The sequence below is a fragment of the Tribolium madens genome, unplaced genomic scaffold, assembly GCF_015345945.1.
Source record: "Tribolium madens isolate multiple individuals breed KSU strain unplaced genomic scaffold, Tmad_KSU_1.1 Scaffold_1;HRSCAF=32;Tcas5.2_LG8, whole genome shotgun sequence".
Classification (NCBI taxonomy): Eukaryota; Metazoa; Arthropoda; class Insecta; order Coleoptera; family Tenebrionidae; genus Tribolium; species Tribolium madens.
Window position 1 is genome coordinate 9,825,746 of NW_025400984.1, and position 18,694 is coordinate 9,844,439.

Consider the following 18,694-nt stretch of genomic DNA (forward strand, 5'->3'; position numbering starts at 1 on the left):
TATTTGATATTTTACCAGACTTTTCCGTTATTGTCAATTGAAGTAGTCTGAGCAGTGACTGGAAGAGATGCGATTGCAGCGCCCCCAAATTTGACGCCGCCTACTACTACCAAGCGTTTCGTTTAATATTAGTCTAGACACACAAAATAAAAACAAATGAAAATTATAATTATTTACTATAAAATCTCGTCATACAAAAACTCATCAACATTAACAATAAATTAAGTCTGATCAGCTATAAAAATACATGTTTTATAATTGGCTAATTAGGGACTAAATAAGAGCCAATCACTTGATTAGGTTTCAGTGTCATAAGTACAATAATCTCGTAGCAACAAATAAAATAAGTGTTTGCGACTTGGCTCGCAACCAAGTCGCAAACCCCCACTAGTGACCACATTTGACACAATTCCTCAACACAGTAAAAAATAACTTAATACAAATAAATACAACTAATAAAAGCTCGTATATCTATCTTTTTGTAACATACGGCAACGCCGGAACTAGACTACAAGCCAGAACATACAAAACACCGAAAAACAAATTCAATTTGGCAGTCTTTTTGGGCACACTGTGTATATCGTTGGATCTGAACTGTTTTTCGATTTTAAAAGCGCTAGGAAGCGTGACTAGAGGCAACATGAACCATTTCGAGTATTTTAACGAGGCCACCATAAACATAATATACGGAGTGAACAATAAAAACGCATACAAGACATGCGAGGCAGTGTGACCGATAATAATCGCCAAAGTCACAATTCCGACTTTTTTATCCGATTCTGAGTCTCTCGTATTGTTACTGTGTAAAATAGCCTCAGTATTGAGGGCTAAAGGGATTGCGTAATAGATCGTAGCCCACTCGACTCGGCCCGTTTGCGACATAAAGGCAAAAAGCACCGAAATGGGGCCAAACAAAATCAAAATAAGTACATCCCCGAGGGCAATATACTTGAAGCCTATACCTCCCGTGTAGAGGAAGCTCGACGACAGCCCCCCGAAGTAGACCAAAGCCAAGTGTTCCATTTTAGCGGGGCTCAATGCCGCCAAAAGGATGAACCCCACACAACCGGCGAAATACAGAAGCGCCCCCAATGAGACAACCTCGTCTTTGGTCAAAATGTGGTCGACTAAAATCCGGTCGTCCGATTTCCGGTTGTCAATACCCTTGACGTAGTCGAAGTAGGTGTTGACGACGTTTCCGGCCCCATGTACCGACACTACGGTGAAGATTGTGAGGAGGAGAGTGGCGTAATTGAAATCGGTGATTCCGGGGTATTTGTAGGCAATTGTGGAGCCCAACAGAGTGGGCATGAGACTCGCACTTAAAGACCATGGTCGTAGGGCCAATACGTAACTTGACAGTTTCATAAGGCCTGATTTTGATCCGTTTTGGCGTTTGGGGATGGTGGAACCGTTCGTGAGGAGTTTCTCGTTAGGGGTGGGCACCGTCATGATAAGGGGAAAATGCACTGATGCGGAAATTGCTCGAGACACTCGTTTTTCGGTTTTATAACTTTGACAAACGGAACATAACCAAAGAAGTCTATTTGTGACGTTTGACGTGTGGTTAGAGTTACGTCACTGTCACATAAAACTAATTTAAAAAAACTTGTACCGTCTGTTTTATCAATGTTAAAATCTTGCCTAATTAATTTTTGTAAAAATTAAAGTAATTACGGAATTGGTAGTAACTGACTGAGTATTGTTTACGTATGTAATTGTAAGCACTTCCAAAATATAGGAAACTGTATTATCGTCACTTTATAGATAGCGCTGTTGTGTCAGTATTTAAAATAAATAGTTAATTAGTGCCTTATTTCGTAAGTATGAATGTTAAAAACTGTATTATTTATAACAAAACACGTCATTTCATAGTTATTCCACGTTTTATTTATAAATTAACCACATCAATATGACATAACCTAACTTATGTTTAATTGCTTTTTTCGGCGACTGGGAAGCTTATTTGATCCATTAAATCGTCGATTTTTGCTTGTAACGTTTCCAAAATATCGGCTGAAATAAATAAATGATTTTCATCTAAATCCTGAATTATGAATTTTCGGCCAAGTTTTGTCGTCTCATCCAAATATAAAAGAAACTGTTTCATGGCTTGGTCACTGAAACAACGTATTTTTTAGGAGAAAATGCCCAAAAAAGGTTTAAGTTTTGAAGAGAAAAAGGCTAAAATGTTGCAATTGCTTTACGAGACTAGAGATTTTTATCGTTTGGAAGAATTGGAAGTAATTGCGCCTAAGGAGAAAGGAATTACAGCGAATTCTGTCAAAGAAGTGCTCCAAGCTTTGGTGGATGATGGTTCTGTTGACAGGGATAAGATAGGGGGGTCCATTTACTTTTGGGCATTCCCCAGGTAAAATTGTAACTTTGATGTGACAAAAACCCGTTTTTTCCCCAATTACAGCAAATTAGTAAATGCGAAAAAACGCAATTTTGACGATCTTCAAACGAAATTAGAAGCGTCAACGAAAAAATTGAAATTAATTGACGAAAACGTTCAAAAAGCCGAGAAAGAGAAAGAAAATTCCGATGAAACCAAGGAAATCTTGAAAGAAATTGAAAAATTACAAGAACTCAAACAAAAACTTGAATCTCAATACAAGTCTTGCAAAGATGTTCAAGACTTAAAATTAATGAAAAGTGAGACACAAAATGTGAAAGACGCGGCAAATAGATGGACTGATAATATCTTCGCAGTGAAGTCATGGTGTAAAAAAAAGTTTATGATCGAAGATAAGGTCCTAAATAAGCAGTTTGGGATTCCGGAAGATTTGGATTATATAGATTGAGGTTAAGTAATATAAAAGATTAAAAAAAGCTTTAGGGGCTTACCAGGTGACCAAAACGCCTTTCATCACATTAACCATTGTTGAAAATAGAATAAGTTGTAGTTTTTTTACGAAATAAATTACTTTTGTTACGAAAATTTATTCTTGTGACATTTGACAGTTTGTTACGATGCAACTGACTTCCCACATATGTATTGTTGGTTGCATAACCACTTTGAAATGGATGGTCTAATAATGGGGGTCTTGCTGTAATCTTGAATGTTTTTGCAGTTTTATTACGTAATAAATGAATTCAGGTACAAAAGTCGCACGTGTTATCGAAAAGAGATTATTTTTAAACCATCGACATGATGATTTTCATTTTTTGATAGCCCTAATCTCGCCATAAATGATAAAAAAGTACACAAACCGGTGGGAGGGAGACGATCATAGGTTACAAACTTGGACTTTCACCTTTATAGTTAATTAAACCAAATAATATCCGTTTTACACACCATTTTTCTCTCGAGTCGCCGATTTAAAGTGTGTTAACCCGAAAAATGGCCTTAAATCTCGTCATAAAGCGAAGTCTTTCAACTTCAAGTCCAATGAACGCAGTTATAAAAAACGTAACTGTGATCGGGGGCGGTCTCATGGGCTCAGGAATCGCCCAAGTAAGTATCCTCCCAACTCCCCTAAATCTAACCTAACTTTCGCCCCCTTAAAGGTGGCCGCTCAAACCGGCCACAATGTCACCATCGTCGAAGTCAACCCCGATTTGATCAAAAAAGCCGAAGACAGCATCGTCAAGAACTTGGCCCGAGTCGCTAAAAAACTCCACAAGGATGACCCCCAAGCCGCTAATAAATTCGTAAGCGAGTCGCAGGCCCGCATCAAGGGGTGCACCGATATCGCCGAAGCTGTCAAAGACAGCGATTTGGTCGTGGAGGCTATCGTCGAGAACATGGATGTTAAACATAAACTTTTCAAGAATTTAGATGAAGTTGCGCCCCCGAAAACCATGTTTGCGTCAAATACAAGCTCTTTGTCCATTACTGAAATCGCTTCGGTTACGAAAAGGAAGGATAAGTTCGGGGGGCTGCATTTTTTTAATCCGGTGCCAGTTATGAAACTACTTGAGGTGGTAAGAACGTCTGAGACGTCGCAGGAAACGTACGAGGCTTTCATGGCGTGGGGCAAAGCCGTGGGCAAGACCTGCGTCACCTGCAAGGACACCCCAGGGTTCATTGTGAATAGGCTTTTGGTGCCCTATGTCGCCGAGGCCATCAGGATGATGGAACGAGGTAAAATTCACAAAAAATGAAAATTTAAAAGTAAATGAAAAATCTCAGAAGTGAGTGGTGAGTTTGAAATTAGGTTGGCAAGCCCGAATTATTGGTGTTCAGTGACGGCCCATGTTAGGAGCCGCCCGTCAATAATGAATGACAATTAACTATAAAAATGTGACGTTTGAATCTGACAGTTATGGCTGCCAACTTAATTTCAAAGGCATAGGGCACTTTGATCAGTTTTTTTTTCGGTTTAGGTTTGAAAATTGAAATATTGATATTAAAATTTAGTGTTTTTTTTTTCTAGGTGATGCCTCGCCCCGCGACATCGACATCGCCATGAAGCTGGGTGCGGGTTACCCCATGGGCCCCATCGAACTAGCCGATTATGTCGGCCACGACACTTCGCACGCCATTTTGCAAGGCTGGCACAAGAAATTCCCCGACAACCCCCTTTTCGTCCCGAACGAATCCGTACAAAAACTAGTCGATGAGAAAAAATTAGGTGTTAAAACCGGCGAAGGGTTCTACAAATACACTAAATAATAACTTTTCGATGTATTTTAATCAAATAATAAACATTTTTTAATTGATTTGTTTACGCAAAATACTGTTGGCAAAGACGCGAAGGTTCGATCAGATGTCATTCATGCCGTTCTATTTTCGTAAACGGTGATTTATTTTATTGAAAAGGTCTCCACTCACGAGTCGCAAAAAGTCAGTTTGGTTTTATTATCGGCGTATTGTCGCTATAAAAACACATCTTTAATGTGTGTTCTTAAAGTGGAGTGAAGGACAACTTAAAAATATGCACAGAAATTGAGCAAATTAGCGGTGAGTACACGATTTTTTCGAGTAAATAAACTTTCGCGATTTCCGGTTGAAATAACAATTAACACGTGGGTGCGAATGTTGATAACATTTCCGTGAAATCACACTCAATATCCTGTTTAAGTTTTTATAATTGGTAGAGTGGTGTTTTTATGTTTGTGTGGGAGGTAAAACACCGAGTAATTCCCCTAATAAAACAGTTGTGACGTCAAGACGACAACCTTTTAACCGCATAAACTGTGCAATTTAAATTTACCGCCACTTTTCGATTCGAGTGGGATTTTTTGAATTTTTTACTTCTGTAGTTGGCGGCGCTGCGCATGCGCCCCCTGGCGTATAAATAATTCATCGAGGTGTCAAATTTTGCACAAATCAAAGTGACGTGTTTTTGTTCACTGTGACGGTTCAAAATTCACCCAAAACGGTTTTTTTTAAATAAAATGAACATCTTGCAGTGCTCTTTGTGCAAATTTGGTTACAAAATACGCAAATTTTGGTTCGAAGTTGAGTAGGTTAGTGGTTTTTGTGCCTGATGTTAACACACCTAACCACATTTTTTTTTTAATTGTTTTGTAATATTAAAGTTTGTTGTTTATTAAGTTAAATGTGACAAAATGCCAAACTTGGCTAAATATCGGGTTGTATTTTCGAAGAAAGTGAATCACTCTCTATTCTAAAAATATTAGAACTTGTGTATATCACTTTTTTAATTTTTTTTATTTATTCATGAAGGGGCTCTTGACCTCCGAATAAACACCTAACGGTTGTGATAATTGCAAATATTTGTAAAAAGAGCTTGTGACCTATTAAATCCACCAATTTTTTTACCGGGTATTCTGCGAAAGTTATTAGAAAGTGTATAGGAATCAGTGTTGCAAACTTTGTCCCTAATAAATTTAATTCAAGTCAAGTTTAAGGCTCCCCAATTATGTCACTGGAAAATTTAATTTTTTTTATCTGTCTCTCTTCGAGGGAAAATTTATTACTTGGCTTTAGTCATCAAGGTGACATTTTCTTTCATCCTGCCAACTAGTGACTTTTATTGTTGGAAAATATTTATCTCGGCCCCGATAATGAAAATTCCTTAACGAAATTATTCAAGGGTCAACTATGTATTGTTGAATAAACATTGCATTTTATTATGCAATTTAGAAACGTTTATCTTGAAACGTTAAACTAACAATTGAGCGATTGTTATGATAAGTATAAGACACTCAATAATCGTGTTATTATGTGCTAAAAGTGACTGTTTAATCGATAAAAATCTTTGTTTATAATTAAAATAGCCGTAAACTCCCAGAAGGCCGTGTAAAATAACAGCCAACTATTATTTTGACACCCACAAATTTCTTTCCCCAATTGGCCATGATAAAACAATTAGTATGCATCTTATAACTTGTCATTTGTTAATTTCACGGCCAACTAATATTAAACCCAACAAGGAATACATTTAGAAATTTTGTTTGAAATACGCATCAAATTTTGGCCGTGAGAAATTGAAAGTTGCAGCGTGTGAATTAGATGATGAGAAAAAAATAAACAAAAGTAACATTTGATAGGTCATAGCCGACTCGAAATGGAAAATTGCTTCGATTTTTATCACTTGTCTAATTCCTTTCAATAAATTAGTAAAAAGTGTATGAGATAACCCTCATTTCCGTTAATACCCCCGGCTTAATTATCGCATTTTATCATACATTTATGGTTGTTTCAGCCAATCAGATAAGCTTGAAAAAAATGGGAAAATCAGAAGTCGTACCAATGCCAATCCATAAACAAGACAGTTTGTTTGCGGGTTGCAAAACGGCCGCTTTTTCGCTCCTCGATCCAATGGAAGAAAATGAAGAGAATCTAGAGATCCCTGCCGATATGCAACTGTTTGAAAATCAAGTTGCAGGTCATATGATCAAGGGAAAACAATACGGTAACGAGTTTTTTTATGCAAAAAAATTAGATGAAACTGATTGAAATATTGCAAAAAAGGTATGATTAAACACAACGACACTGTACTTAAACCCATCACCAAACCGAAATGTGGTCAACGCGAGATCGAGTTTTACGAAGAAGTTAATCAAGCCACTGATAAAACAAGAACAGAATTGAAGGATTTCATCCCCAAGTACTTCGGAACCGTTAAAGTGCCCATCGAGGGTAAAAATATCGAGTGCATAGTTTTGGAAGATCTGACGAAACATTACAAAGAGCCCTGCGTCATGGATATTAAAATCGGGAGAAGAACCTGGGACCCCACTGCCACCTACGAGAAAATCGTAAATGAAGAGGTGGGTAATCCGTGATGATAGTAATAATAATTAATTCGTGTTATTTAGGCTAAATATCAAGACTCGAAACGCGATCTCGCCTTCTGCATCCCAGGTTTTCAAGTCTATCAAATTTACAACAACCAATTGATCAAGTTTGATAAGAATTACGGAAAAACTTTGAATAAGGAGACCGTTCCGCAAGGTTAGTGAGGTTAGGACTTACTTGACCGGTTTTCTGACTCGGAGTCATCCAGAATGAAAAGATTAGAGTTTTTCAAACCACTGTCACACATTTTGTATGTAGTTTACAGGTTTTTTAGTAAAATAATTTGAAATTTAAAATTATTTCGTCACCATTACTTCTGTCAAAGTGTCAAATTGAACAGTGCTGCCACTTGATTTAGTAGGGAATGTAATTCTACCAACCATACATTACGGTAGCAAAAAATTTAATTTTTAATTTCTATTTGAGCACAAACACGGAAGTTTTCACTTTCCGACTAACTAACGTACGAAAAATCGTGTTTTTGAGTAATATAATTAAAACTGTCTCATGTTAATATAAAAGTTAGGTTAAGACTTACCAGGCCGCCTACTATCAAAAATTTGTTTCACGTTTCACTGTTGGATTTATTTTGATGATTTAAAGTTTTTAAAACACAAAACTTGTATTGTAGGATCACTCAAATATATAATAATTGTGAATTTAATAAAAATTACACAAATTTCGAAATTATTGTTTACCGGTTTGAAGATAGCGGGATATCGCTGCCAACGTGATAAAATTAAAACTGACACTTTATCAAAGAAAACATCTTTTTTCTTTAATTAGTATAATTTATTCAAGTGTAATGGCCAAAATTGCCTTGTTTGACCCACACTGATGTTGTATTTTTGTATGAAGTGAAATTGTCTGAAATTATCTTGTAAAATGCTGCCAACCTGACGTTTCAAAATTTTGAAATTTTTCTGAAATATTTTACAGCTTTGAAGACTTTCCTCAACGCCGAAACTTCTCCGCCTTGTCGCAGTCTCATCGTTCAATTTTTGGCAAGTTTATGGCGAATTCAAATGTGGGCCCGCAAACAGCGCACTTACCACTTCTACTCTTCATCTCTCCTCCTCGTTTACGACGCCCGGAGACTCCGCGAATTGCTCAAGACAGACACTAAACCAGTTTTGAAACTACAACGATCTACAAGCCTGTACCGGCCTCTAAGTCTCGCTGTTCTCTACAACGAGAAGATTTCAACGGGATTTAGCGGTCAGTTGACCAAAGAAGGCCCCATTTTGCGCACTCCCACATCTCCAACAAAACTGAAACAATTCGATGACTACGTAGCCAAAAACAAGAGCAACAATGTGTGGCAAAAGTCGATCAGGAGTTTAAAACGGACACATTCGTTCCAAAATGACTACGACAAAGACATGCAGAATAAAAGACAAGATTATACGTTTATTTTGGACGAGTTGTGCACCGAACAGAAGTCCGAGTTGTGGGCGACGGTGAAAATGATTGATTTTGCTCATGCTTTTCCGGCCGAAAGACACCAAATTGATAAGAATTATCTGGAGGGAATCGAGAATTTGATAAGACTGTTCGAGGAGCTTTTGGTCGAGAGCGAATAGGATTACATCACATTTGCGTTTTTTTTTCGATTGGAGATGCTATGATACTTAAATTTTCTATTAAATTAATAAACTTTGTTATTAAATGGCCCGACTTTTTTATTTGAATGATTCAGTGTTGCCATTCCTGACACGGTGTAATGATGGTTGCATACTAGGACTGTTTAAGTTGGTAACAGATTTGAAAGTATTTTTATTAATATTATTGGTATTTGTTTTCAAAATTTTCTTGCTTATTTTACGTTTCTTTGTAGATTTAAACTTGGTAACATTTTTTTCGTTTTTGGTCATTTGGGTGCTAGAATGTTGAAATTTTTTTGTTTTTGTCAAGATCCTGTCAAAGTTCGTTTCAAAGTGGCTTTCCAAGAATTCGTCTCGGGGAACAACCTATTCACAGCCGATGTCTACTCGGTACGTCCCCTAACCTCCCCCCACCTCTACTGTCTCCCTTTCCAGCTCCTCAAAACCTCCGAAAACCTGATCATCAGCCCTTTTGCCATCCAACTCGTCGTTGCTTTCGCCGCCAGCGGTGCTCGAAGCAAAACAGCCCAGGAGATGGCCACCGCCTTGCACTTGCCCTACCACCCCCGTGACACTGAAACAGCCTGGAAAACCCTCCTTCCAACCCTCACCCAACCAGACCACTTCCACCTAAACCTAGTCACGAAAATGTACCTCCAAAGAAACCTAAACCTGAAAAAGGACTTTCGCACAACTGGAAAGAAGGTTTTTCAGGCCGATATTGAATTTGTGAATTTTGCGAGTGCAGCTGAAGCGGTGAAAAGCATAAATGAGGGGGTGAGGAAACAAACAGGGGAGAAAATCAACACATGGGTGGATGATGAGAATTTGTTGACACGGGATATGAAAATGGTTTTGTTGAGTGCAGCGTTTTTTAAAAGTGGGTGGTTGAAACCGTTTCAGTTTAGGGGAAGTCAAGATTTTTACAAGAGTGCGACTGATGTTATCAAAGTCGAAATGATGGAAACCATCGGACAATTTAACTATTTCGAGAGCGACTCAATGGGGGCTAAATTAATCGAATTGAGGTTCGTTGAGGAGTCACTAGCGATGATTATTGTCCTCCCTGATAAAACTAAAGTTTCGAGTGATATCTCTCTAATAGAGGCCCATCTCTATGAGGTTTATTTGGCCAACTCTTTCGCTCCCGAACTTGTCAAAGTCACTTTACCGAAATTCAAAATCGAGTCCTTGATCGACTTTAAACCGATTTTGCAATATGTGAGTTGCATTTTTCTCCAATAAGTTTTAATTCTAGTCGGATTTATTAGTTAGGAATGGCCAAAGCTTTCAACGGCGATGCTGAACTCGAGGGTATTTTTCACAATAAAGGCGAAGCTTTCATTGATTTAATTTTGCAAAAATGTGTCATAAATGTGAACGAAATGGGGCTAGAAATGGATTCGAGCGATAACAGTGGTAAAAATTCACCTGACGTGACTTGACCTGTGTGTTTTTATTTTTAGATAAATCCAGTGTTAATTCGATTCCACCAAATGTGAAAAAATTCTTCACCGCCGATCGCCCCTTTATGTTTTTCATCAAATCCAAAGATTTGGTTATTTTGACGGGGAAAGTTGTCACACCTGTGACGTAACAAGGGTTATTTTTAAGATTTTAACGATGTAACAAATAAAAAAGTTCAAAAATTACAATCTATTTATTACATTGGAAAATAAAGCTAGTTTTTAGAGCCACACTGTAGATATTTTGCAACTTGGATAAGTACCAACCTGATAAATGAGTTACTAAAGACACTTCCAAACTTCAAATTTTACTTTAGACACTTTTTTTACTATGGGATGTCAAGAAGAGGTTAAGTATTTGTCAAACTGACAAAAATTCAGGAAATAAACCAGAAATAATAAATTTAAGTACTTATTTTCGGGCTGGCTGTATATCATTGACCTTGAACACTTATTAAGAAACATTCCCGTTATCGTCACTTTTATTTCAGAAATCTCCCTCTGTTGTAACATGTGACGAAAAATAACTTTATTTTTCTCGCTGGTTATTTGTCGAAATGACCTTAACCCTCATTATCACTATTACCAATTGAAAGCTGCCCAGGGGGTCCGTGGGTTATCGCTCATCGTTTTCTTATTGGTCCTCACACCAAGTGACGCTTTGAAAACATTTCAAAAGTGATTGCAACCACCAAAAGCAAGTCCATTTTCCACCATCATGTCAAAGAACGTGCTTGTTATTGGAAGCGGTGGTCGCGAACACGCAATCACTTGGAAAATCTCGCAGAGCCCCCTTGTTAGGAGCATTTATGCCGCCCCTGGAAGTTACGCCATTCAACAGGTGGCTAAAACACAGAACATCGACCTCAATGTCAAGGATTTCAAGGTGAGGTTATGTCAATTGTGACATAATTTGTTTTTTTCTACAACTAATTTTATTCTAGGTTATTTCGAAATTTTGCAAGGAGAATAGTGTCTCGTTGGTGGTTGTGGGTCCGGAAGACCCACTTGCGAACGGTATTGCGGACGCTTTGACCCATGATGGTATCCCGGTTTTTGGGCCATCTAAAGCCGGCGCGAGGATTGAGTATGATAAAGACTGGGCGAAGGCTTTTATGGACAAACATGGGATTCCCACTGCCCGCTGGAAGTCGTTCAAAAACGGAAACGAAGCCAAAAAATTCATAAATAGGTATTTTAATTCATCGGGGTTGGCAACACATTTAAGTTTGTTTTTAGTGCCGAGTTTCCCGCGCTTGTGGTCAAGGCTAGTGGTTTGGCGGCCGGGAAAGGGGTGGTAGTCGCCGCCTCCAAACAAGAGGCTTGCGCCGCCGTTGACGAAATCCAAGCCAAATTTGGGGACATTGTCGTCATTGAGGAGCTCCTCACCGGTGAAGAAGTCTCAGTTTTGGCTTTCTGTGATGGCAACACTGTCAAGCCAATGTTGCCAGCGCAAGACCACAAACGCATTTTCGACAATGACAAGGGCCCCAATACGGGAGGAATGGGGGCTTACTGTCCCTGTCCTCTTCTCGCCTCCTCCCAACTCGATTTTGTCAAGAAAAATGTCCTTCAACGGGCTGTTGAAGGCTTCAAAAAGGACAAAATCAAGTTTGTTGGGGTGCTTTATGCCGGCTTGATGCTCACACCTCATGGTGTTAAAGTCCTCGAATTTAATTGTCGATTTGGGGACCCGGAAACGGAAGTAATACTTCCGTTACTTGATTCTGATTTGTATACAGTGATGAGCGAATGTTGTAACGGTAATTTAGATAAGATTGATCTTTGTTGGAAGAGTGGCCTTCATGCAGTTGGCGTTGTAATGGCATCTCGGGGATACCCCGAAACGTCAAGTAAAGGTCAGGTGATTACTAGGATCGATGAGGTTAATGTACGAACCAATCACGTCGTGTTTCATTGTGGCACCGCCCTTAGAGATAAATTGGTGACCAATGGCGGACGAGTATTAATAGCTGTGGTCTTAGCCCCACAATTAGCCTTAGCAGCAGCACAAGCAACTAAGGCTTGTGACGTCATACAGTTCGAGGGTAAACAATTCAGACGCGATATAGCCCAGAAAGGGATTTCACGGTAAGTGTTACCAACTGTCTTTAAAACATTGACATTTATTCCCCTAGGGCGATTCTAGACAGCGGCAAACTCACGTATAAAGCCAGCGGGGTTGATATAACAGCCGGGAATGACTTAGTTTCGCATATCAAACCCCTAGCCAAGTCTACCAACCGTTCTGGGGTTATGGGGAGTTTGGGGGGTTTTGGTGGCTTGTTTGATACCAAAGCGGCAGGATATAAAGACCCATTGCTAGTCTCAGGGACTGATGGTGTTGGGACTAAACTCAAAGTAAATTCACTTAAATTAGAAAATTTTCTAAAAATGTGTTTCTAGATTGCCCAAGAAATGGGAATTCATGACACTATTGGAATTGATTTAGTCGCAATGTGTGTGAATGATGTGTTAGCTCATGGGGCTGAGCCCTTATTTTTCTTGGATTATTTCGCATGTGGAAATTTAGATGTCAAGGTGGCCAAGGAGGTCGTCAGTGGGGTTGCCGAGGGGTGCAGACAAGCAGGATGCTCCCTAATAGGTAATCACAGTTGGCAACAAATTGTGACGTTTGATTTGATTCAGTGTTGCCAACTCATTTTTGATTTCAGGTGGCGAAACGGCCGAGATGCCCGACATGTACCCCCCTGGCGAGTACGACGTGGCCGGTTTCGCAGTCGGCGCCGTTGAACGCGACCAATTAATGCCCCGAATCGCGTCCATTCAAGCCGGTGACGTCATTATAGCCCTCCCATCGTCGGGGGTCCACAGTAATGGTTTCAGTCTAGTTCGCAAAATCATGAAATTGGCGGGAGTGTCGTACCGTGACAGAGCCCCCTTTAGCAAAACCGGCAAAACTTTCGGTTAGTAGAAAAAATCGTGTATTTAAAACTAATATGTGATTCCCAGGCGAGGAACTATTAACCCCGACAAAACTCTACGTGAAAAGTGTCATTCCGGCTGTTAAAACAGGAAAAGTCAAGGCTTTCGCACACATTACCGGAGGAGGCTTAACGGAAAATATTCCCCGGATTTTACCGGAAAATCTTGGAGTGGAATTGGACGCGGAACAGTGGCAAATACCCCAAGTGTTTGCATGGCTGGCAACTGCAGGTATTGAAATTCACTAAATTTAAAATTTGTATTTTGGATTGTGGTTTTAGGTGGTGTAAATCAAGCTGAAATGCTCCGGACTTTCAATTGCGGAGTTGGGGGAATTTTAATTGTTGATCCAAAAGACGAAACTGAAATCACTAAATTAGTGTCATCACACGGAGCTGTCAAAATCGGTCACGTGACTCAAAAAACCGATGGTAACTACGACTATGACACTTTGCTCCCGAATAACTCACATTTTCCAGATCAAGTCATTGTTAAAAACTTCTCGAAAGTGATGGAAATTGGCATGAAACCATTTGTACCAATTTTGGTGTCAAAAATCGCAAATAAGATGCGTATAGGTGTTTTAATATCGGGCAGTGGTACCAACCTACAGGCTCTAATCGATGGAACACAAACCGCTGATCTTGGGGCCGAAATAGTCCTAGTGATTTCCAATAAAGACAACGTTGAAGGGTTACGAAGGGCTGAAAGGGCCAACATCCCCACTAAAGTCATAAGTCACAAGGCGTACCCTAATCGTGAAGACTTCGATCGCGCCCTTCACAATGAATTAGTTTATGCTGGAGTTGAATTAATCTGTCTTGCCGGTTTTATGCGTATTTTGACCGGGGAATTCACCGCGAAATGGAAGGGCAAACTGATAAACATCCATCCGGCCCTTTTGCCCTTATTCAAGGGCACACACGCACAGAAACAGGCCCTTGAAGCCGGCGTCCGGATAAGCGGTTGTACGGTACATTTCGTCGAGGAGGCGGTGGATGGGGGCCACATAATTACACAAGAAGCTGTCCCTATTGAACTGGACGATACTGAAGAGACGTTGACTGAAAGAATCAAAACAGCGGAACACAAAGCATTCCCCAGAGCACTCGAATGGGTGGCGAAAGGAAAAGTTAGGATCGGTGAAGATAATAAATTAGTTTGGAAGCTGTGATTGTATGACCTTTGAAAAATGTAAATAAACTTGTTTTACTTGATTTTGTTTTTTATTGGATGAGTTGCAAAAATGACTGAGTTGAGTGAGCATGATACTGCGATTCTTAATTCGATTTTGTACCCCAATCTACCCCTAAGTGACTCGTTGGAGGCGGCAAAACTCCAAGGTCAGTACTGTATTGACAATTTCAGAATTTTAAAAATTTCCACTCTAGACATCGAAGAGGACACTCCCGACGTCCAAAAAACCAAAAAAATGGAAATTGAAGCCGTGCAATTGGCCGAAACCGGAAAATTCGACGAGGCTATTACAATGTTGAATCAAGCCCTGGAAATCACACCCCAACGAGCATCGATTTACAACAACAGAGCGCACGTTTACCAATTTCAAAAAAAAATTACAGGTTGGTAACATTACATTACGAAAAAAAAAAAAACAAAAAAATTTGTTAGAGGCTTTTAACGACTTGACAAAAGCAATCGAGTTGTCTGGCGATAATCAGAAGAAAACACTATCGCAAGCACTCTGCCAACGCGGTATTTTACATCGAAGAGAATCACGATTTGAATTGGCCAAAAATGATTTTGAAATTGCCGCCAAAATGGGTAACCAATTTGCCAAAAGTCAAGTAAGTGTGAATCTAGTTTTTTTTGTCGAAACTAAGTTTTTTATTACAGTTGGTAGAATTGAATCCGTATGCCGCCCTATGTAACCAAATGTTGAGAAAAGTGATGAACAATTTGTAACAAGACCTTTCTGTAATTATATACAATATTCTTTATTTCTGTATATCAATATAATTATATGAAAACACTTGGTAGGAGATTAAATTGTCTAAATGCAAGTAATGAAGATTAGTAAACTCGAGAAAAATAATAAATTATGGGCAATTTCTCTAATAGCACCAAAAAACACAATTTCCCGAAATCATAATAAATGCGAAAATTCTCTTTTGATCATTTAAAAAAAAATATCTACACCAGACCGGAAATGTACGACTAACCCAACTAATTAAGACTCCAACTCGTCTTGATCAACTATTTCGAAATCTTTTCCCGTACTTGACCTCTGACTCGACTCGCTCTCTGTCTCGGAGGCTCCTAACGTCTCCACCTGACTCCCACCCTCGTTACCAATCTCACTAATTCTAGAGGAAAAAAAAATCACCAACTCGAACAAATTTTATTTACCACTCACTTTTCCTCATCTTTCTTCACTTCTTTACTCTTCTCTTCCTCTTGTTCTCCGTCCGAATCTTTATCTTTCTTCTTCTTTTTCTTATCTTTCTTCGTCTCACCTCCTTTATACTCGTATGTATAAAGTGGCCAAAACGAAGCGAAAAACCCCACATCTTCAGTTAAATTCGGAAGAATCCAAAGGTGGTGCTTCCCCATTGTAAACGTCCAAATCAGACAGAAAATTATAAGGCGAATCACAGCCAAAACGATAATTGTTACCAAAAAACCAGCAGCAGCGACACTCAAATAATAAACACCCAACCTGAAATTTTAAACTTAAAAATCGGAAAATTAAACTCAAAACTCAATTACCTCACTGAAGGGGGCCACAATGGGAAAAGACAAACACCTATAGCCCCCAAAACTAGTAAAGTACCGAAAATCCAGTAATGAAAAGGGATGGGGTCATAGATCCACACATATGCGTCCATTCCGTCGACGAATCTTTGATCGTTGTGCATTTCCAATCTGACTTTTTTCTTTCTCTTCTCCTTTTCAGGCTATTTTAAAAAACAAAATTGCAATAATCATTAATTAAGTTGGTAACAATGAATAATTTTGACAGTTTACAAACCTGTTGTTCCTTTCCTTCCACAACACTGCTCTCAGCGTCTGTTACTTTTTCCTTTTCTTTAGATTTTTCCTTTTCCTCCGATTCATTCTTTTTCTCCTTCTTTTTACCTTTCAGTTCTTGTTCAGAAACTGGTACTTTTCTCGCCCTGTGATAGAACTTGTGTTCAAGCATCAAGTGGAGATAATCGACGATGTCTTCACGTGTCTTAAACAGGGGCTCATCACCTTGGGCCCATTTGGACTCCAAAAGAGCGTCAACGGCTCTTTTAGCTACAATTTTCCTAACTTAGCTCAGTTTTTTTTTTAAGTCAAATTACCTGTGAAATACTCGACATTGTGATTTAAAAACTTTGTTTTCTTAATTTGAACATTTTTTCGCATCCATTTAGCGATGACAAATTCTTCTTTTGCCGGTTTATCAGCGACTTCTTCTCCAGGAGCCACATACTCCTACAAAACGTCAAAATCAACTGTTGCCAACTCATAAATGCCAAAACAAAACGTCATTTAAGTTAACACGTAAAAACCGTTTTTAATTAGAAAAGAACAGGATTTTATGGGGGAAAAGATACGATTAACGCACGACTGATTCAGGTCTGTGATTTTCTTTAAGTTTCGAATAATTTGTTGACGTGTCACATGAGAAAACTGAGTTTTTCTTATAATGACGTTGGGGGAAAATTCCGGAGAGTTCTTCACAAGATCAAGCAACAATAGCGCAACGTCACCTAATTACTCGAAACAACGCAACTGAAAGCCCCCTTGTGACAACTAACCAATCGGGAGGAACACCAAACCGGCACTTTACTAATTCACCAATCACTAAATGCGTTTTTTTGAGTAAAATACATGGGAAACACCGAAATTGACACAAAAACAAATCAAATTTACCTCTTTACGTTTCTTTCCTTTCTTCTTCTCCGCCATTTTGACAGACTACGTTGTTGACGTCAGTGCTTCTAAAAATTTTACAGTTAATCGACTTTGTGAACGATTACGTGGACAAATGATCCGATCGGTGCCCGATTTAACGACAAAATTGCGCAATTTTCATGTCTAGACACTGATTTGTTTTTAATTTTACTTGAGAATTAAATAAGTAATTCTCGTGTGGGGATTTTTGGTACCACTGGTTGTAACATATACAAGGTGTTTGCGCCAATTTTCAAAATTTAATTTACAGAATGGCTCTTTTTTTACGACTTGAACGACCCAAATTGGCTGTTTTTTACCCAAATTACAGTAGTTTTGCCAAATTATTAGAATACAAGGTAAAGGAATAGTGTTTTTTGACTCGATTTTGAGTTTTTTTGTTATTAGAAATGTTTCAAAATTTTGGGTATTTCTGAAGACAGTGACCAGGAACAAATCCGAACCGCTTATTTGAACCTAGTGAAACGATATCACCCCGATAGTGGTAGCAAAGAGGCCGATGCGGACAAATTTTCCCAAGTAAAATTATCTTGCTTTGATTTTCTCATTTCTAAATAATTTTTTCAGATTGATAAGGCTTTTCGTGTCCTTACTGATAAGAAATCGCGTCAAATCGAGGATGAAGTTCAAGTCCAGGAGCAAGACATTAAAGTCTTTCTCAATTTAGTTTGTTTTTCCCTGATTTATTATAGTTTGCAGCACACAGCCCCCCAACATCGGCAATATTTGAGCTATGATGGGGTCGGGTTTGGAAATCAGTTCCAAAGACAAAAACAGTATACTAAAGTCCGGGCCATGCATGCAGCTGAAAACGTTTTGAAACACCGAATGTCCAAAGTGGCAGCCGAGGAAGGGGCTCTTTTGGCCAAAACCCCCCTCAAACACAATATCAAAACCAAGTATGGGTTAGAGCGTCTCGTTGAAGACTTGATTCAAGAGTCAATGTCTCGAGGCGAATTTAGTAATTTGTCCGGATCTGGAAAACCCCTAAATTACCAAAACCAAAATCCTTATGTCGATTTTGTGACCCACAAACTGAATGAAGTTCTAATAGATAACGGTTTCACACCTGAATGGATTACGTTGCAGAAAGAGATAAGAGAAGGGATTGAAGAATTGAGGAATTGTTTACAAATTGAGAGGTCTTATTTAGGTCCTTTTCCTCTCAACAGTGAAGAGAGTGATGATTGGACAAGAATTGTGCATAAACGGAGAAATACCGTCGATTTGATTAATAAAAAAATCGATAAGTTTAATTTGGTTGTTCCAATTATGAATAAACAGATGATTCAGATTAGTTTAGAAAAAGAAGCTGAGAGAATTTTGATCAATGGGAAACATAGTGTCAGGAAAGAGTTGTCGCAAAACAAGCACGAAAGTGAAGCCCCTGTAACTGAAAACATTTTTGGCATAATTGATTCTTTGTTTAAAAAATAATTTAAATAAATTTAAATTGTCCTAAAAAATTAATTAGCTATGCAACTAACTATACATTACCTTTTTTCGTTTGTTAATTATTAATATAGACGATTAATCAAAAC

The 18,694-nt window shown here is 38.7% G+C and overlaps 10 protein-coding genes across 19 annotated transcripts; 7 read left to right on the plus strand and 3 right to left on the minus strand.

Annotated features, from left to right (window-relative positions):
• Positions 1–157: 157 nt before the first annotated feature.
• Positions 158–1,578, minus strand: LOC123004492 (ubiA prenyltransferase domain-containing protein 1 homolog). The gene has a single exon (XM_044397809.1). The coding sequence runs from the start codon at positions 1,450–1,452 to the stop codon at positions 472–474; it is 981 nt and encodes a 326-aa protein (XP_044253744.1). The 5' UTR covers positions 1,453–1,578; the 3' UTR covers positions 158–471.
• A 110-nt stretch (positions 1,579–1,688) lies between these two features.
• LOC123004495 (meiotic nuclear division protein 1 homolog) lies at positions 1,689–2,938 on the plus strand. 2 transcript variants are annotated; one of them, XM_044397812.1, is made up of 3 exons: positions 1,689–1,820; positions 2,142–2,371; positions 2,423–2,938. In XM_044397812.1, the coding sequence occupies exons 2-3, from the start codon at positions 2,148–2,150 to the stop codon at positions 2,805–2,807; spliced, it is 609 nt and encodes a 202-aa protein (XP_044253747.1). In that variant the 5' UTR covers positions 1,689–1,820; positions 2,142–2,147; the 3' UTR covers positions 2,808–2,938. The 2 variants fall into 2 exon arrangements, with proteins under 2 accessions (XP_044253747.1, XP_044253748.1); XM_044397813.1 differs by lacking the exon at positions 1,689–1,820 and having other exon boundaries at positions 1,893–2,371.
• LOC123004500 (general transcription factor IIH subunit 5) lies at positions 1,868–3,168 on the minus strand. Its single transcript, XM_044397819.1, has 2 exons — positions 2,851–3,168; positions 1,868–2,120 (listed from the first exon to the last, which is right to left on the minus strand). Exons 1-2 carry the CDS (start codon positions 2,883–2,885, stop codon positions 1,934–1,936), a joined length of 222 nt encoding a protein of 73 aa, XP_044253754.1. The 5' UTR covers positions 2,886–3,168; the 3' UTR covers positions 1,868–1,933.
• Positions 3,072–4,668, plus strand: LOC123004493 (hydroxyacyl-coenzyme A dehydrogenase, mitochondrial-like). The gene is made up of 3 exons (XM_044397810.1): positions 3,072–3,460; positions 3,514–4,090; positions 4,383–4,668. Exons 1-3 carry the CDS (start codon positions 3,347–3,349, stop codon positions 4,619–4,621), a joined length of 930 nt encoding a protein of 309 aa, XP_044253745.1. The 5' UTR covers positions 3,072–3,346; the 3' UTR covers positions 4,622–4,668.
• A 90-nt stretch (positions 4,669–4,758) lies between these two features.
• On the plus strand, positions 4,759–8,888 carry LOC123004486 (inositol polyphosphate multikinase). 2 transcript variants are annotated; one of them, XM_044397799.1, is made up of 5 exons: positions 4,759–4,909; positions 6,621–6,830; positions 6,890–7,188; positions 7,237–7,372; positions 8,156–8,888. In XM_044397799.1, exons 2-5 carry the CDS (start codon positions 6,644–6,646, stop codon positions 8,797–8,799), a joined length of 1,266 nt encoding a protein of 421 aa, XP_044253734.1. In that variant the 5' UTR covers positions 4,759–4,909; positions 6,621–6,643; the 3' UTR covers positions 8,800–8,888. The 2 variants fall into 2 exon arrangements, with proteins under 2 accessions (XP_044253734.1, XP_044253733.1); XM_044397798.1 differs by lacking the exon at positions 4,759–4,909 and adding an exon at positions 5,260–5,418.
• Positions 8,889–8,943: 55 nt separating this feature from the next.
• Positions 8,944–10,475, plus strand: LOC123004487 (serine protease inhibitor 42Dd-like). 7 transcript variants are annotated; one of them, XM_044397801.1, is made up of 5 exons: positions 8,944–8,967; positions 9,054–9,210; positions 9,256–10,041; positions 10,092–10,239; positions 10,287–10,475. In XM_044397801.1, the coding sequence occupies exons 2-5, from the start codon at positions 9,103–9,105 to the stop codon at positions 10,415–10,417; spliced, it is 1,173 nt and encodes a 390-aa protein (XP_044253736.1). In that variant the 5' UTR covers positions 8,944–8,967; positions 9,054–9,102; the 3' UTR covers positions 10,418–10,475. The 7 variants fall into 7 exon arrangements, 4 of the variants coding, with proteins under 4 accessions (XP_044253736.1, XP_044253735.1, XP_044253738.1 ...); XR_006412698.1 differs by having other exon boundaries at positions 8,953–8,986; positions 10,096–10,239; positions 10,297–10,475; XR_006412697.1 differs by having other exon boundaries at positions 8,954–8,986; positions 10,096–10,239.
• Positions 10,476–10,734: 259 nt separating this feature from the next.
• On the plus strand, positions 10,735–14,449 carry LOC123004484 (trifunctional purine biosynthetic protein adenosine-3). Its single transcript, XM_044397796.1, has 9 exons — positions 10,735–11,172; positions 11,231–11,478; positions 11,526–12,377; positions 12,425–12,647; positions 12,693–12,891; positions 12,962–13,213; positions 13,260–13,463; positions 13,514–13,663; positions 13,712–14,449. Exons 1-9 carry the CDS (start codon positions 11,005–11,007, stop codon positions 14,404–14,406), a joined length of 2,991 nt encoding a protein of 996 aa, XP_044253731.1. The 5' UTR covers positions 10,735–11,004; the 3' UTR covers positions 14,407–14,449.
• A 1-nt stretch (position 14,450) lies between these two features.
• LOC123004497 (tetratricopeptide repeat protein 36 homolog) lies at positions 14,451–15,222 on the plus strand. Its single transcript, XM_044397814.1, has 4 exons — positions 14,451–14,575; positions 14,624–14,812; positions 14,862–15,037; positions 15,087–15,222. Exons 1-4 carry the CDS (start codon positions 14,479–14,481, stop codon positions 15,153–15,155), a joined length of 531 nt encoding a protein of 176 aa, XP_044253749.1. The 5' UTR covers positions 14,451–14,478; the 3' UTR covers positions 15,156–15,222.
• Positions 15,167–17,263, minus strand: LOC123004489 (translocation protein SEC62). The gene is made up of 6 exons (XM_044397804.1): positions 17,112–17,263; positions 16,538–16,670; positions 16,222–16,490; positions 15,960–16,147; positions 15,607–15,909; positions 15,167–15,556 (listed from the first exon to the last, which is right to left on the minus strand). The coding sequence occupies exons 1-6, from the start codon at positions 17,145–17,147 to the stop codon at positions 15,421–15,423; spliced, it is 1,065 nt and encodes a 354-aa protein (XP_044253739.1). The 5' UTR covers positions 17,148–17,263; the 3' UTR covers positions 15,167–15,420.
• Positions 16,627–18,610, plus strand: LOC123004491 (dnaJ homolog subfamily C member 28). Of its 2 annotated transcripts, none has more exons than XM_044397808.1 (5): positions 16,627–17,352; positions 17,404–17,491; positions 17,541–17,672; positions 17,721–17,804; positions 17,853–18,610. In XM_044397808.1, exons 2-5 carry the CDS (start codon positions 17,405–17,407, stop codon positions 18,588–18,590), a joined length of 1,041 nt encoding a protein of 346 aa, XP_044253743.1. In that variant the 5' UTR covers positions 16,627–17,352; position 17,404; the 3' UTR covers positions 18,591–18,610. The 2 variants fall into 2 exon arrangements, with proteins under 2 accessions (XP_044253743.1, XP_044253742.1); XM_044397807.1 differs by having other exon boundaries at positions 16,629–16,814.
• Positions 18,611–18,694: the final 84 nt, after the last annotated feature.

Coding starts and splice junctions, on each gene's coding strand:
- LOC123004492 (XM_044397809.1), bottom strand. CDS start 1,452: ATGACGGTGCCCACCCCTAACGAGAAACTCCTCACGAACGGTTCCACC.
- LOC123004495 (XM_044397812.1), top strand. CDS start 2,148: ATGCCCAAAAAAGGTTTAAGTTTTGAAGAGAAAAAGGCTAAAATGTTG. Junction 2,372..2,422: donor TACTTTTGGGCATTCCCCAG/GTAAAATTGTAA, acceptor CCCCAATTACAG/CAAATTAGTAAATGCGAAAA.
- LOC123004500 (XM_044397819.1), bottom strand. CDS start 2,885: ATGGTTAATGTGATGAAAGGCGTTTTGGTCACCTG. Junction 2,121..2,850: donor AAAGGCGTTTTGGTCACCTG/GTAAGCCCCTAA, acceptor ACGTTGTTTCAG/TGACCAAGCCATGAAACAGT.
- LOC123004493 (XM_044397810.1), top strand. CDS start 3,347: ATGGCCTTAAATCTCGTCATAAAGCGAAGTCTTTCAACTTCAAGTCCA. Junction 3,461..3,513: donor TGGGCTCAGGAATCGCCCAA/GTAAGTATCCTC, acceptor GCCCCCTTAAAG/GTGGCCGCTCAAACCGGCCA. Junction 4,091..4,382: donor CATCAGGATGATGGAACGAG/GTAAAATTCACA, acceptor TTTTTTTTCTAG/GTGATGCCTCGCCCCGCGAC.
- LOC123004486 (XM_044397799.1), top strand. CDS start 6,644: ATGGGAAAATCAGAAGTCGTACCAATGCCAATCCATAAACAAGACAGT. Junction 6,831..6,889: donor GATCAAGGGAAAACAATACG/GTAACGAGTTTT, acceptor ATTGCAAAAAAG/GTATGATTAAACACAACGAC. Junction 7,373..8,155: donor TAAGGAGACCGTTCCGCAAG/GTTAGTGAGGTT, acceptor AATATTTTACAG/CTTTGAAGACTTTCCTCAAC.
- LOC123004487 (XM_044397801.1), top strand. CDS start 9,103: ATGTTGAAATTTTTTTGTTTTTGTCAAGATCCTGTCAAAGTTCGTTTC. Junction 10,042..10,091: donor TTAAACCGATTTTGCAATAT/GTGAGTTGCATT, acceptor CGGATTTATTAG/TTAGGAATGGCCAAAGCTTT. Junction 10,240..10,286: donor GGATTCGAGCGATAACAGTG/GTAAAAATTCAC, acceptor TTTTATTTTTAG/ATAAATCCAGTGTTAATTCG.
- LOC123004484 (XM_044397796.1), top strand. CDS start 11,005: ATGTCAAAGAACGTGCTTGTTATTGGAAGCGGTGGTCGCGAACACGCA. Junction 12,378..12,424: donor GCCCAGAAAGGGATTTCACG/GTAAGTGTTACC, acceptor TTATTCCCCTAG/GGCGATTCTAGACAGCGGCA. Junction 12,648..12,692: donor GTGTTGGGACTAAACTCAAA/GTAAATTCACTT, acceptor ATGTGTTTCTAG/ATTGCCCAAGAAATGGGAAT.
- LOC123004497 (XM_044397814.1), top strand. CDS start 14,479: ATGACTGAGTTGAGTGAGCATGATACTGCGATTCTTAATTCGATTTTG. Junction 14,576..14,623: donor GGAGGCGGCAAAACTCCAAG/GTCAGTACTGTA, acceptor TTTCCACTCTAG/ACATCGAAGAGGACACTCCC. Junction 14,813..14,861: donor ATTTCAAAAAAAAATTACAG/GTTGGTAACATT, acceptor AAAATTTGTTAG/AGGCTTTTAACGACTTGACA.
- LOC123004489 (XM_044397804.1), bottom strand. CDS start 17,147: ATGGCGGAGAAGAAGAAAGGAAAGAAACGTAAAGAG. Junction 16,491..16,537: donor CAATGTCGAGTATTTCACAG/GTAATTTGACTT, acceptor GGAAAATTGTAG/CTAAAAGAGCCGTTGACGCT. Junction 16,148..16,221: donor TGGAAGGAAAGGAACAACAG/GTTTGTAAACTG, acceptor TTTTTAAAATAG/CCTGAAAAGGAGAAGAGAAA.
- LOC123004491 (XM_044397808.1), top strand. CDS start 17,405: ATGGCTCTTTTTTTACGACTTGAACGACCCAAATTGGCTGTTTTTTAC. Junction 17,673..17,720: donor ATGCGGACAAATTTTCCCAA/GTAAAATTATCT, acceptor TAATTTTTTCAG/ATTGATAAGGCTTTTCGTGT. Junction 17,805..17,852: donor TCCAGGAGCAAGACATTAAA/GTCTTTCTCAAT, acceptor TATAGTTTGCAG/CACACAGCCCCCCAACATCG.